The following is a 15877-nucleotide window of genomic DNA, read 5'->3' on the forward strand; positions in this document are numbered from 1 at the left end:
GGTAAAAACCCAGATACTGAATTATTTATTACCTTTGACAAATAAAAACTTTTTTCTACCGATGTACATATCCTAGAGATAAGATATGTCAGCAATATAGTTATATGTAAAAAAAAATCAAGTATTTAAAAAAAATCCATCGCATTGGCTTCTAAAAAGAACTCAAAATTCTATTTCAGCATTCATATTTAAGGTGTCAGGGTGCAAGCATACTGTGAAAACAAAACCAGTTTAAACAAATATAGGATTATATTCAGAGAAACGTTGAAAATCCAACAACAAACTTATTGGAATAGGCTCCAATAGTTTGTACGAGCCGTGTACGAACGCCGTCCACAAAAGGTGTTACTTCAAACCTGATATATTATAACCCCACCTTCCACGACATTAATTTCGGCAAGTTATCTATATCTATGCATCTATCAATACCTCAAAACCTTGTTAATGAATTATCGCGACACACATTCATATGAAAAAAAATCATCTCGCTATTTTATTAGAGATTTTCAATATCTATAAATTAATTAGTTAAATGAAAAACCTAAAAAAAGGGTATAAATTAAGTAGTATCATATCGAAAGTACTAAATGTCTTAAAACGTCTAAGGCATCTTTACGAAAACTTATTGTATTTTTTTTTTTCTTAATTTATTACATCATATATATACATAATTTCGTCATAACCATAATAACGTAACATTTCTCCGGTAGGTCGAATAAAATATACATGCTGTCAGGATGTCTAGGCTTTCAGCCAGATTAACAATACGGTGCTATTACATCTATTATTATCTGTGCAAATACTGAGGAGTCTATCCTGGACATTGTAAACACGTAGATCTTCAATATAAAAAATACATACTATCCATTTTTATTACATTTTAGTGTATCAATATAACTCAGTTCTCGTTTCTATAGTGCGGTTGTTGCCAGGCTAGGCTCCTCAGTGCAATTGTAAAATACAAGGCATTCGACGCAATTTACATTATATAGGCACTGCTATCATATCGACAAAATGTACACACGACGCGGCAATTCGGCAATACAATACGTCAACACCAACCAATAAATATTCAACAAAAATATCGAAATTTAAACATTCAGAAACTCTCTAAAATACTTCGCGCTATTTACAATACTAGATCGTTTATGTGCTGAGATATTCTGGAGTATCTAGTCGGTAATAAGTAACAAATGAATATTTATATCGGGATCGTCCCGAACTAAAACATATTGTTAAATTATTTGTGATTGTTAATCTATACACATTATTAACAAGCCTTATTTTAAGTAAAATAAAATTGAAATACGTTTCCAATACAATTCACTTTCGCATTACAATAAGCCTTTATATTCAACGCTACCAACATATATGATAAAATCTTCGGTATACAGTTTAATCTCATTAGTGAAGCTTTGTTCAATCAATATGTAAAATGATTGACATTGCCGAATTGCCATAATGTTATAAAAGCTTGCGGTGTTGGCGCAGCCTTGCCGTGGTTCGTCAGACCGATCTGAAAAACCTTTTAAAAAGAAACAGCAATTTAGTTTATCATCTAAGTATCGAGAGGCCACATTATGATATACACTGGAAATGCTAAGGCGAACTATTGACTAAAAAGTTGCAAAAGGTTCACCGACTGCAGGAACAAATGTTGAAAAATGCTGTTTTCGAACCAGCTGTGACTATGTTCATTGATTATTATGTACGTACAGTATGTCGAGTAAGTTACTTTATAAATAGCGCTTCACATAAAAAATTATTATATTTTTGTAAGTAATATTCATCACGCCGACTGTTTACGATATCGTCGAAACAAATGAATACTAAACAGAAAATTTCCTGCTTAAGTATGATGAGACATCACAACGTTTGTTCCTTCAGTGGCAACCAACGATCTATTTCCTATTAATATTGCTATTCGTTCACAATAACTCCACGACATCGCTTCGGAAAACACAAAATCGATGAAAACAAATAAACATTTGCTAGCAGGACTACTATATCGCCGTACAAGTTCTACTACAAACAGCTGTAAGAGTCATACATTGGTGTTAGCGGTTATTATTTAAGGCTAATCTATATCCGTACGATAGTAAAATCATCAAACACGTTTCACCATAAGGGGAATTGATTGTAATAAATAAAACCATAATAAATAAATAAAACTGTATTCCCACTATAACAGATGTTAAGAACAAATAATTATATTACAAGTTAATATAAAAGATCATACAATCGTTTCGACATTATTTATTTTCAATAATGGATGCTACTAGGTGTTACTCTAATATTATTACATGTGTTGTGACGTCATAGCATCGAAATAAGTGTCCCATAACGATTCGTGTTTGATCTACATAACAGAGACCCTTTGATAAGTTAATAAAATATTATTTCCACATTTCCAATTTCTCATTTATGATCAAACTCAATTGAATTCTGATTCTGTATATCTCAGAGGCGCAAATATAAAATCAGTCCAAAAATTACTTTTAACATAATTAATTAATTTCCATTGTCTTATTTTATTTCTACTGCAATATCAAAATGAGCGACATTTTCATCTGATCAAATTTTTTAAAGATATTTTAATTACTATAATTTATTAGCGTAAATGCGACCAAATACGACTTTTACAAACATGGATGCCACCAACAACTGCGCATTATAAATGAAACCATAAAAATAATCTTTCTAACCAATCATATATGTCGCCGACGCTCGCCTACCGACCAATAAAAGCCAAGTATTGGCGTGCTAAAGCTTTATTGATTTATTTACTCGACCTATAATGCGCACAAATTGTATTCTAACAGAAATACTAAACAGTAGTTAAACTAGACGAGGGCAGGAAAGCGCTGCGATATAGTACAAATATAGATAGTTTCAAACGTGATAAGGGGCTATGCACAAGACGCGTTTTGAAGAAGTTTAATATGAAATCAAACAATGTACTGTTCTCTGAGCTTATAACTGCACATTATAAAACAAATTACATATTTTCTATTTTAAGACATATCATGTGCATGCCTCATTATATTTGACACCACTAAAAGACACCATCTAAGGCTAAGTAAGCCGACACTATAATAAAATGATTAAAATATCTAGTATTTATCATATTGTCATTTACATATATAATAACTGATTCAGAAGGAATTTTAACTCAAATTGCCAAACAGAAACATCTTTTTCCAACATTTTAATCAATAAATGAGTGATGGAATAAACAAACAAAATATACATCAATCCTAATATGCCTTCTGAGAAATATATCATATGGGTATACATTTATTTGGACACACTTTTCAACTGTGTTTTAAATAAATAAATGAAAAGTGAATGATCAAATTTATATCTATATGAATTTCATTAAGTATCTATAGCAAGGTCAATAAACAAACTATAAAACCTTAACTGTCTTTCAGTGGTGCCAATACGAACAATCTGACCCAAATCACGTACCAAACAATCGATTCACACTAACCAGCATCACCAGCAAACCCTCACCACCACACAATCAATGACAACCGGGTGAAACATCGATGATTATACTAGCGTACGGCCGCGTGTCCGCGTGTCCGCGAGTCCGCGTGTCCGCGTGTCCGCGTGTCCGCGTGTCCGCGCGTGGAGCGCGTCTCAGTTGTATATCTTGATCGCCTTCTCCAGGTAGTTGACGCGCGAGCGCTTCGGCGTCTTGTTGATGTGCTCGAGGCCGAGCCACGGCCGCCCGGTCGCGTCTGGAAGCGAGAGGTCTGGCATTACGCTTTTGGCTTGTGTCCTGTACGGGCTCGCGGTGATATTCAAGTGTGCGTGCGCCGCGTATGACCACTCTTGTTTTGCATTATGTAGTTCCGTGTTCAAACTCAAACTCGAACATTTATTTGTTTTTTAATTTTGAGCTAATTGAGAGTGAACAGCTGAAACACTACTGCGTTCAAGTTTGGGAGCTTTCAGTCTGATTTAGATAAGAGTTAGTGTATTCATCTTAATGTTGTGACGACATTGTCACACTTTCATTTTCATTATTCATCAATAATTGTATTTTTACTAAATAAAAAGATCCAAAAAGAAACATCATAATATATAAAAAAGAAATAACTGATTACTATGATATACGTCTCATAAGTTTTAATTAGAAATATAAAATACAATTCAACAAAAATATAGTCATAAATAAATAAATAGTGGTCAAAACGAACGCGAAGTTAATAAAGCATACTCACTTGCATTACTACTTGGCCTGAAGTCGAAGATGTTGACTACCGCGCCTTCACTTATGTAATTAGGTCTGCCATTCGTCACTATGGCGAAATTGTACTGGAAAAGGGAGATAAAATGTAAACAATTAATTTATATGATTATAATGAGAGATGGGAATATACCTTAGAATGTAATAGAAATAAAGAACTAAACTGTTTGTCAAAGTGGAAGTGTGGTCAAGATGATGAAATGTCTAATATTAATTCTACTAATATTATATCTTACAATTATAAAAAATATAAGCTATTTTTATATCTTACTAGCTGCGCCCGCAGTTTCACCCGCGTAAGTCCGTATTCCGTACGAATATCGGGATAAAAAGTTGCCTATATGTTATTCAAATTGTTCAGCTGTTTACGTACGAAATTTTATTGCAATTGGTTCAGTAGTTTTTGCGTGAAAGAGTAAGAAACACACACACATCCTTACAAACGAAAGAAAAAAATAATAATATATTACTAACTGCTCTCCGGGGTTTCATCCGCATAAGTCCGTATCCCGTAGGAATATCCTACTAATATTATAAATGCGAAAGTTATAGGTAAGATATAGTAGGAAGGATAGTAGGATAGGATTTTTGTATTATTAAACTCAACATTATTAAATAAATTTCGGGTTCGATGATGGAGTTGAATATGATAGCACAATATGTCACCTTCTCCCACTCCTTGTCCGGTATGTCGAGCTTCTTCTGCAGCCGGTCCTTGACCGCCTGGAAGGGCTCGTGGTGCTTGACGCGCGCGTAGAACGGGATCCCGAACGTCGCGTACACCTGCTTGTGGAAGTGCGCGCACGGCACCAGCATCTCGTCCTCCTGCGAATGTATACCAGACTTTGGGTGTTTCTTATGGATTTGTATGCAGTTCTTTTCGAAATTAATACAAAATTATTTGATTCACTTATGTACACTTCGATTCCATTGAAAATTGTTGAAATTAATATTAATTAATATTGATAAAAACCATTTACGACGGACGTTTACAACTTCGTAGCGTATTGCTTTTAAAAACAGGTCTTTTCAATATGATCATATCAATTTACCATTTTTTCTATTAGAGTTTTTAAAAACTATAAGTCATAGTTAATATCGAAAAATAATATGTCGTAAAATAAACAAGGTAATTCAATTCCATATTAAAAATCACAAAGCACCTGCAGGTTAAGCTCGTCCCTTGGTATCTCCTCTATCCGGTAGAGTCTGGGCGGCGAGATGGTGACCTGGTCCAGCGTCAGCTCGGGGTCCGGCCCCGGCAGCACCTTGTGACACGACACCTCCACGATCCGTAATCTGGGCGTTGCATAGTGCAAAATTATTATTCATTCTTGCTCTGTATGAAAGATGCTTAATTTCTATGGATATTATTAATAATGTACTTAATCTACAGAAAATCAGATTATGCTAATAGCCCTAAATATTGTTATAGTGTGATTTCTTGAGGAACATGTAATTGGTTAAGGAATGACCTAAATAGCCCTAAATATTGTTATAGTGTGATTTCTTGAGGAACATGTAATTGGTTAAGGAATGACCTAAATAAATATAAGTGTTTGGAAATAAATATAAGTGATTTATTTAGGTTTCGTCACAATCAACTTGTAATAGTAATGGAAGATAACTACAATAAATCAAGTTTAAGCAAATCATTATAAATTGAAAAGTATGACGTCCGATAACCCCAGTGGGAATTCACTTTAATACGAAACGGTTAATTAACTTTCCCATACATAATAAACATGCAATATTCAATTAATCTTCTTACCGGCCAGATCCTTCAGGTGACATTTCTACGACCTTAGCTGCCTCTTCTAATATATCTGATACTTTTCCGCCTTTGTTTGGATATAAAATTAATTCCTTATCTTCTTTGTAATTTGGACCAACCTTCAGAGAAAATATGAAATTCCTCAATGTGTATAAATCAAAATGAAAACTATTACAAATCTTGGTTAGAATAAAATTTATATTTAAAGATTTATTAATAATGACTAAACATTGTATAATTTAACGATTCATGTGTTTTAATAAGTAATCGAAAGAATGTTTCAGTCAATAACATACCCATAAACATTTGAACTGTTTCTTGTTGTCCAATTCATTGACCTTAATGGATAGAATCTGATAGAACAATTTCTTAGGGCACTTTGGTTTACAGTACACCAGCAGATCTTTTAATATACCATCGTACGAGTACCTAAGTGGAAGTCCTGGTGTATCTTTGTAGCTGAAAATCGAAACAATAGCATATATAGCAACAATAGCATTCGACTAATTTATTTATCCATATAAATGAATAATAAATTAGTTCAATTATGGGTTCAGTTTTTATTTTCGGAACTATTTGAATTCTTGTTGGAATTAAATCTGTAAGCTTGTTTTGAAGTCTTAAATGAATAAAATTTTTACTCTTATAATTCTTTGAAAATGTTGCGTTGTGTGCTTTTCCTTAATTTATTTTGAATGCTTGATACAATTATAGAAATTTTTAAATGTGTACAGTGAACAAAATTTAAACAAAGATTTTTCACATAGATATGGGGCAGACACATGTATAAAACAGGTTACAACTGATAAACTCACTTCTGACATTTGAAGAACTGTATTAAATATGGGTCAACGTTAAGCCGCTGGCCGACGGCGCGCGCCATCTGGTCGTAGCGCATTTGCATTGATAGCTCCATTGTAAAACTGTAATGTAAATTAGATTTATAAGTATATTTTTAATTACACATTGTTTAAATAACAAAAACATTTATTCACATAGTAAACAATTCTACACAGGCAGAGGCATACATGTGCCGTTTGAAATCCGTTAAATGATATATAGGAATTTAGAAATACTATATCACATATGGATATGATACAGTTTACGAAAAGTTTTGATATCGTAAGCGCTTAAAAATATTTTAAAACACCCTTTAGATAACTACACGTGTCCCGAATTCTATATATATCGGCGTCGAGGGTGGTCCAAAATCAGTAAATTGGGTGCTTTCAACTCACCCAGGATCATTGGGCACCGTCTTATCGACGAACTGCACCTCCACCTTGTAGAATATGTACTTGAAGTAGTCCTGGCACGTCGGCAGCTCGAGCTCCTCGTGGCGGTTGTCCGCGCGCTCGAACACGATGATGTCACCGTCCATCAGCTCGTCCAATACCTGGCCGCGTGCACACGACTCAACCCGAGGGGTGGCAGGCGCATGCGCCAGCCGCCGCTCGGGGGCCAATGGGGGACGCCCGTGTTAGCGTTGTGACCAATAGGAGAGCGTTTAACTTGCGCCAATAAAATAGTTCAGCGAATGAGGTGCAAGCATTTTGAGAATCGCCCGCCCAGTAAGTTTAACCAAAGTAGTTTTTGAGTGCTCTCTATGTCAGACTATTAAAATAACATATGTTATGAGACTTCTGTACACACTTGTTAATAAATTTGAAACTTAATATCAGTTCAATTTTCCACAATAGAAACTGTGCAATTGCAATTCATTAATCAAATATTATTTTTTGTGATTCTGGATAATCTTAGTTTCAGTATATTATTAAAATTACATATATTAAATAACAAAATACGTATATATACAATAATATGAATGGTAAACAAAAGGATATGGGAAATATTTAATAATATAATCAACATTAAGTATAAAAAGTTTAAATACCATACCTTAATCATCAAGCAGCTAAGGTTATTATTTGAAAGAGCAGTTAATTTAATAAAAATGCTACAAAGTTAATAAACGTATACAAATATAGATGAAATAAAGATGTACAGACAAATCTATGAATTCATATACTAAATACTGAAATTAATATTTATTATAAAAAAATAATTACTATATAATCACGAATTTTATCAAATTGTCAACACTTTTATATTTATTTAATTTCTAAAACTAGTAAGGGTCTGACAGGGAAAAACTGATAAATAATACCTTCTCGAGTGGATCATTGTAATTGTTTATCTTCTCGACGAAATCAGGTTTAATCTCTTCATACAAAACTAGCGGCGTGTCGGGCGGGAAACCTGCAACAAATATTGCATGTTTTTAGCTACCTCGAACACAATTCTAATACAACGAACGAATATATGTCTCAAAAATAATATAAACAGCTTCTTTTTAACCTATTCACTCAACAGCATAATTTTACAAAAAAGTATATATTATATCTTTTTGTCACAGTTATGACAGAAAGATAATATGAAACATTCCGCACCTGCACGCTTATTGAGTATTGGTATGAGATCAGCCGGTTTACTCGCGATAGGCAAGTAGTGGTGGCCGCAGTAGTGTATACGCTTCTGTTTGGGATCGTAGTACTTGAAGAATAGGACGACATCATTGTCCTTATCAAATGGCGGCAATGCAGCGAAACCAGAGTCCGGTGGAAGCATTTCCAGGAATATATTCCATGGATTCATGTTCTCCGATATGTCCGCTATTGTCTTGTTCTGATCGTTGACGACGTCGAGGCACGTAGGTCTGCATGTCTGAAAAATTAAACATGACAATTTGTAGTTTATTATTTTTTTTTTTCTTTTTTTTTTTATGTCATAGCGGGCAACTGAGCTGGTGGTTCGCCTGATGGTAAGCGAACACCACCGCCCATAAACATTCGCAAAGGTAGTACCTCCGTGAATGCGCTGCCCGCTTTTATGGGGTAAGGGAAAAGGAAAGGATTAACGACTGGAAAGAAGGATTGGACTGGGACGGGTGAGGAAAAGGAAACGGGCCTCCGGCTCCCCCACTCACCGTACGAAACACAGTGGCATGCCACTATTTCACGCCGGTTTTCTGTGGGGGTGTGGTACTTCCCCGGTGCGAGCTGGCCCAATTCGTGCCGAAGCGTGCTCGACTCCCACATTAATGATCGTGTCCAAAGACAAATTGATAAAATTGTAAAGAAATATGTGGTGGTATTAATTAATAAATTAACCCAATATTACCTCGGGGTTAAACAAATAGGAAGGAAATCAATGTGTCAGTTTCGGCACCAGAAAATAAGATACATAATTTTTTTCTGTGATAAACTATCTAAAAGCATTATTGCTTATTGCTTTTTACATGTGCAAAGCGCGACCTAACCAAACCATGTTCAAGTCACCAGCCCGTCCGTACCTGGTTGGAGCGCGCACTGAACGGCCACGGGCGCAAGTGCTTCTGCGGGTAGCGGAAGTTCTCGGCCAGCATCTCCATGAGCTCGGCGACGGTGGCCTGCTTGCGCACGCGGAACACGCGGTAGTGCGCGCGCTCCGGGTCGTACAGGTCGTTGCCCTGGTGGCCGTCGAACGCCTCCTCCAGCACCACGTTCACGTTCATGTACAGGTGCGCCTCGTTGCGCTCCTTGCGACGGATCTGCCATCATCGTAATGTTATCAACACAATACACCAATAGTTTCACTAAATTCGACAGTGGACACGTCAATATGTGTAAAATCATTAATAATTATTTTCTCAAAAAAACTCACACTCCAGATTCTATAATTGAACCAAACCAAATGACAACATCCTATCAACACACAAAAAGGACCAAGTCAATTTGTTGAAAACTCACACTCGATATCCCACCCCATCAAGTAACAAAACCAAAAACAAAGAAAAAAAAAAAAGTTCATTAATAAATCCCGATTGAATTTCGTCTTTGTTTTTAAATTTATATTGAGCTTACTTTTTGCGTCTTAGATTTGTAATAAGAATGACAATATTTTAAATAATTTCAATTTACCGTTTCAATTCTCTTCTCTTCAGCCAATCTTTCACTAAGTTCTGTTGGTATGTCAGCTTGTGTTACTTCTTGGAGCACTGTCTTTAGCTGTGAATCCCTAAAAAACATGAAATGTGAAACACCCTTTTCGTCATATTTACGTTTAGTTTTTTGTTCTATTTCCTAATAAACAAAAGCACATACAAACATAACATTAGTTGATAACGAATCTCACCTAATATACACCAACATATAAGCATTAGTGCAATGTCTAACTGTGAGAGCCATGTCCTCATCGTGTCCACCGTAATTGTATTCAATAGCTTCCTGTTTGGTACAGCGTGATACTACATCGTCATCGAATTTACACCACTGCAAATTTTAAAAAGAAATCACTTTATTAGGATAACTATAAAATTATTGTATGTCATTGATCCTTGATAAGTGTAATCAGTTACCTTAGTTGGTTGAAAACGAGTCTAAACTTGTTTGTTATACAAGCATACAGGTGAATAGTATAAACAATACAGTATACAAACAATAAAGAATAAACTACATCATACCACATGACGCTATTCATTAATAACAATACAAATATTCTAGTACCTTGCCATCTCCTTTGGGGTTGATAAAGACGACATAGTGCCCTCCGTGATTGTCGCCGGAGTGCACCAGCACCGCGTGTAGAGTATAATCCGCTGGGGTTTCCGGCTTCTCTTGCAAATACGCGTCTAAGTTGATGTGTTCGTAGAACTCGAACCTTGAAGTAGTTACCAAAATTTAAAAGAAGGCACCAAATTTTATTATATTGTTCACTTATCAATTGGGATTGCTTTTATGGGGATAAAAAGTGCATTTTCATTTTTTTGATATTTAATTTAAAAACACAAATTATGTAGAATCATATTTACATCATAAAAGTTATTTTTTATAATATGTATTTTGAAAACAGACAATAATTGGATGAATCATTGAATGATCATCAATTTTATCAACAAAAAAGTTGTAGTACAATCACGATAAAGATACTATGTATAACTATAATTTTTAATTATTCTTTTTAGCTATAACCACTTGACAACTGTATTTTTTAATTCTATTTCCATCACACTATAAGTAGTTTCTAGATAGCATACAGTTATAGTTCCTGTCATTGGCGACTATAACTAAATAAACAAAATCTTTTGGTTACTATACGTATAGGTAATATAGATAATATAATTATGTCAATGATTACTTATCACATACCTATCATTAAACTTGACCGAACTATCAGTGATCGGGTCATATTGGAACCTCATGAGGTGCAGATGCAGGACGGGCGGGAACGACGCAAAAATCACTCCCTTCTCCGCCTCTTGGAGGCCGTGCTCGCCGGCATCGTATTTGTTTTCGCCGTCTAACGTCTCCGTACTAATGTAATCTTTGAATGATTCATCAACTGTACGGAAAAAAATACATATTATATAGCAGTTTCTTATGAGCCAATCATTTGTAATCATAGTGTGAATTATATGAAAACGTAAACACAATGTATTATACATAACAAAACTACTTTATTTACATTGATGTTACCAATGTTAATTTACTTTTTATTTTGTTTGTAAATTTATATTGAGGGAATGTATGAAATAAAATGTAATACAAATTAGTTAACTTCTTTTCAGGTTAATGAGTATACTCACTATTCTTCTTTCCCTTAATGTTGAGTTGAATATCATAGAATGTCTCAACTCTTGTACTGGACACATTAACATTCTTGCATTTAATATAAGACGTCATTTTGCCTTCGAATAGCCGCGGTACCGTGCCCTCCACGCATGTGCCCTTCATTTTACTTTCCAGTTTATCCAATAATACCTAAAAGGGTAAAAAATAATGATATAGAAACTGGATACTATTTTTCTACATTTCTTTACTGTTTTAATGCATGTAAAAATAAATGAAATGAAATTTACAAGTTACAACTTATTTGTATGTGTATTTAAATAAATAAACACAGAATCTATTAAGCTTTTCATGAACTATTACTAAACAATGCAAAAAATAACATACCCTCAAAAATTCTTGAACATCATGCTGCATAAAAGAATCGAGTGTCTCCCAACCGAAACTCTTTGTTAGTTTCTTTGTACCAACGGGCTTATCGGAGAATTGTAATTCATAGAATACTCGCTGCAGTGCCAATGCCACAGACCTTAGAATAAATATTTAAATATACAAATTTATGAAATGTATAGTAGTAGTAATATATACTATATTATAAATGTGATAATGTTTTGTTGTTTGTTTCCATGATGCATTGGTTCTAATTTTTTGCCTGGATATTGTTAGGAAGCCAGACATTGACATAGGCTATTTTTTATATGAGTGAAATATCTCATTTCGTAATAGTTAACTTTGAATATGTGGTTGGAGAAGCAGAAGGAATTTTTTTGTCGTGTATGTCTTACCTTGTACTATCATCAGATTCTGTGGGCATTTTGTAGACAGCTTTTCGTAACTGATTAGTAAAGTACAATGTTTGTAAAAGAGAATTCATATAACATGTTGCACCTTGATTCTTCAAACCTAAAAGAGGAATATTGAGACATCAGAAACTTTAAATGCCTCTACTACTTGTTACACTCAAAAAAATAGATCCATGTAAATTTAACACACTCTATGCAGAAAAAAAGAGACTTACCAACATAACCAGTGTGTTTCTTGGAATCCCAAGACACACCATGGGGGGCCTCCGCAGTAACATGAACTTCCAATGTAATCGCATCATCTTTAATATATCCTTTTTCGGGGTCTAACACATCATTCCAACCCATGAAGTGAGAGAAACCCCAATCATTTTCCTTACTGAAAGTTAACAACTGACATTGGCCCGAAAATAATATTGTTTTATATTTTATACACATTAAATTGATTGCTTATAATTTTAACACAATTAACAATAAATATATCATAAACCTACAAATGATATTACCATTAGTAAGTTGTCATCTCTATTTTTATATTCAGATTTTTTTTGGATTTCTAGTTGAATATTAAATCAAATCCTACACATAATATTAACAGTACAGTACACTTCACGTTTTTCTACCCCAAATGGATATAAAATTTCAATCAACATTTCATTCATTGAACTAGGAATATAATAAAAACCTAGACATAATTTATTGAACATATACAGAACTCTCACCTATAAAATAAATGCTGAATCTTTCTATGAAACGGTTCAGTGTCTGGCTTGTGAGAGATGAGTCTTAGCTCGGCCATTGCATAGCACGACCAACTAGATGACTCACTCTCACCATTACACTGCAAGAAGAACCCCAGAGACTTCTGCTGTTGTCGATCAGCTGACGGAGCTTGTCTAGGCATAACCATGATCTTCCATGGTAAATTGCGGACATAACAAGGAGGTGATAGAACAGAGTCCTTGAGATTTTTAAAGTTGTGCACTGTGAAGCGGAAAGTTGCTTCTGATCTCGCCTCGTCATCTTCCATTTCGGCGTCAACACATGCTAGTTGCTGTGGAAAAAAAATTATAAATTTTATGTCAATTTGTATTTCATGATATTTAGTGTAAATTATCATGAGTAAAATCTATTTCAACAGAGATGAAATAGTTGTGGATCTTGGATTAAATAAGTTCATTAATTAAGAACAATAATATATATACTGATGAAATAATGAAAGCCATAATTCAATTTTATTGACACACAATAGAGATCAAATTTCATTTTGACATTATCACACAAGAAAATTAAAATATATAAATATATAGAAAATTTTTAATGAAAATGACATAATCATATTTACAGGCATTTCAGAAGTAGTCTCTTGATTTTTCATAACATCAGTCATTACAACACCTCCATTGGGAGTTATTCGACCTCGCACAAGATCATCATCCCATGTTTTCTCTATAGCGGTTTCTACAGTTTCCACTGCAAATGTAATATACACAATTAGATTTTTTACTATTTATATGCTTATAAACACACATTAAACTGTAATTTACTTATTGTAAGATTGAGTTTATTATAACTTATTAACTTCTATAACAATGACAGCTTTTTAATTTTTTGACATATTGATGAGTGACATTATAATAAAAAGTTATAATAGTGGCCAATTTACAACTGAATAACAACTTATAACATATACGCCAATACAAGCACATAAAATATTTAGAAATAAAATTAACAACATACTTTGATACATCACAATATTTCACAATATACATAGATAATACAAATTAAAACAATACCACCTATTTATTACACTGTTACAACTACTTTAAAGTATATAAAAACAATGGTTACACCCCAATGCATTGTATTACATATCAGTCAATTATTAAACTTTTTCATTGAAACATTTAGTAAAACAATATTTATAAAACTATAATGTCTATAAACATTTTACTATTATACAACAGAATGTTAACACAACTTATATTGAATAATTTGTATCAATTTCAATAAAACAAAACATGTGACTCTTTATCAGCTGCTCATATTTTATCTACGTTTTTATTTTATTAAAGCCCTTATTTATGAAATAATTTTCAGAGAGATAATTGAGATATAAACATGGATTATAGGCACAGATACTCCTATTAATTGATCAAATTGGTGATTAATATAAAACAAGATGTACATAAGGTATGTATGTATATTTATATTCATAATGTGGTGAGTATGAATGATTATAATAAAATATGAATTACCCAATAACTTCAACTATGGCAAAGAACTTTTTTAATTTACATAGTACTCTAATAACAGGTGATGCAGGTAATGTGATAAGAAAATAATAACACAACAAAGCATTCTAATTTTAGACTTTGACAATTTGACAAAACATTTCTTTGTTATGGTATACAAGTGCTTTTGTGCCATAATTGATAGAATCATACTGCAACTGTGGAGTATCAACATTCACTTGATAATTATCGTCATGGTAAAATCAATAGAAGAATTGATACATTGACATTACAAAAGGATGACACTTAATTTTCTATTGAGGTTATGTAAAGAACTTCAATGTAGAATTAACTTGCACCAAAACTCAATTATTTACTAGGCTTACATTTGATTTCGATCGTTTTAATGAATGAAACAAATAAAACTTCAAATACAAATGTAAAAACTACCTAATCACATATTTACGTGTAGTATTGATCAAAATATTGGTGTCACATGTACTATTTATATAATACGAATGATGAACCGACCTTCTTGAGTCTCCATTTCTTCAACCTGGTTCACATTAGGGTCGTGCTGCTGCCTGTCAGGTGCAGGCGTGTGATTCATGTTAGCCGGGCGCGCCACCGGGGACTGTCGCCCACAACTCTTCGAGATTTCCTAAGTAAAATTATCACTGTAGAACAACATATCCTATAACCAGTCACACAACTCACACAAAATTGCCACTTCACCTACCTTTAACGCTAGGGGATCGCTCCCTTTAGACTTGCTAAAAAGGCGCTGAACGAATTTCAACGGACCTTTCTCATCGACTCGATTACTTTGCGCACCCTGGTTTTTATTTTTCTTTGAAGTTAGGATGTTAATTTTCAAAGAATGTTTACTAGCGGCGCGGCCGATGTCTGCAATTTTCAACACAAGGGCTCGATGGCAGTATACGCTAATAGCACATTCCTAATTTAATAATCATTGCCAGATTTACTCAATCACGTATACACACGATAAAGAACGCAATTTCACAGCTCTATATTACTCATGAAGTAATTTCGTGAAAATAAACAAAATGGTGGATGTCTAATTTAATTTCTAGCTTCAAATGTGTGGCCCGGTTTGATCGACGAATGCACCATTTTATCATTCTCTCACATTCACTGTAGTGATGTCCATTGTGTATTAAGTACGGTTTTTGCAACCGGTC

General features: G+C 33.9%; 1 protein-coding gene across 5 annotated transcripts; it reads right to left on the minus strand.

The window, feature by feature from the left end:
* Nucleotides 1-230: 230 nt before the first annotated feature.
* LOC119832684 (ubiquitin carboxyl-terminal hydrolase 7-like) lies at nucleotides 231-15833 on the minus strand. 5 transcript variants are annotated; one of them, XM_038356397.1, is made up of 24 exons: nucleotides 15415-15833; nucleotides 15207-15336; nucleotides 13787-13914; nucleotides 13164-13495; nucleotides 12657-12820; nucleotides 12424-12541; nucleotides 12026-12167; nucleotides 11656-11830; nucleotides 11219-11411; nucleotides 10577-10730; nucleotides 10206-10342; nucleotides 9992-10088; nucleotides 9385-9621; nucleotides 8483-8756; nucleotides 8200-8291; nucleotides 7271-7428; nucleotides 6848-6955; nucleotides 6329-6491; nucleotides 6030-6151; nucleotides 5422-5557; nucleotides 4925-5083; nucleotides 4233-4326; nucleotides 3625-3761; nucleotides 231-3592 (listed from the first exon to the last, which is right to left on the minus strand). In XM_038356397.1, exons 2-23 carry the CDS (start codon nucleotides 15283-15285, stop codon nucleotides 3646-3648), a joined length of 3378 nt encoding a protein of 1125 aa, XP_038212325.1. In that variant the 5' UTR covers nucleotides 15286-15336; nucleotides 15415-15833; the 3' UTR covers nucleotides 231-3592; nucleotides 3625-3645. The 5 variants fall into 5 exon arrangements, with proteins under 5 accessions (XP_038212325.1, XP_038212327.1, XP_038212326.1 ...); XM_038356399.1 differs by having other exon boundaries at nucleotides 231-3761; nucleotides 7271-7413; XM_038356398.1 differs by having other exon boundaries at nucleotides 231-3761; nucleotides 7271-7416.
* Nucleotides 15834-15877: the final 44 nt, after the last annotated feature.

The sequence above is a fragment of the Zerene cesonia genome, chromosome 15, assembly GCF_012273895.1.
Source record: "Zerene cesonia ecotype Mississippi chromosome 15, Zerene_cesonia_1.1, whole genome shotgun sequence".
Classification (NCBI taxonomy): domain Eukaryota; kingdom Metazoa; phylum Arthropoda; class Insecta; order Lepidoptera; family Pieridae; genus Zerene; species Zerene cesonia.

Bases quoted from the DNA above. Each gene is read 5' to 3' on its own strand.
- LOC119832684 (XM_038356397.1), bottom strand. From the start codon at position 15,285: ATGAATCACACGCCTGCACCTGACAGGCAGCAGCACGACCCTAATGTG. The intron at 12,542-12,656 runs GTAAGTCTCTTT...TTCCTCTTTTAG, and splicing joins GAAACACACTGGTTATGTTG to GTTTGAAGAATCAAGGTGCA. The intron at 6,152-6,328 runs GTATGTTATTGA...TTTTCTCTGAAG, and splicing joins AACAGTTCAAATGTTTATGG to GTTGGTCCAAATTACAAAGA.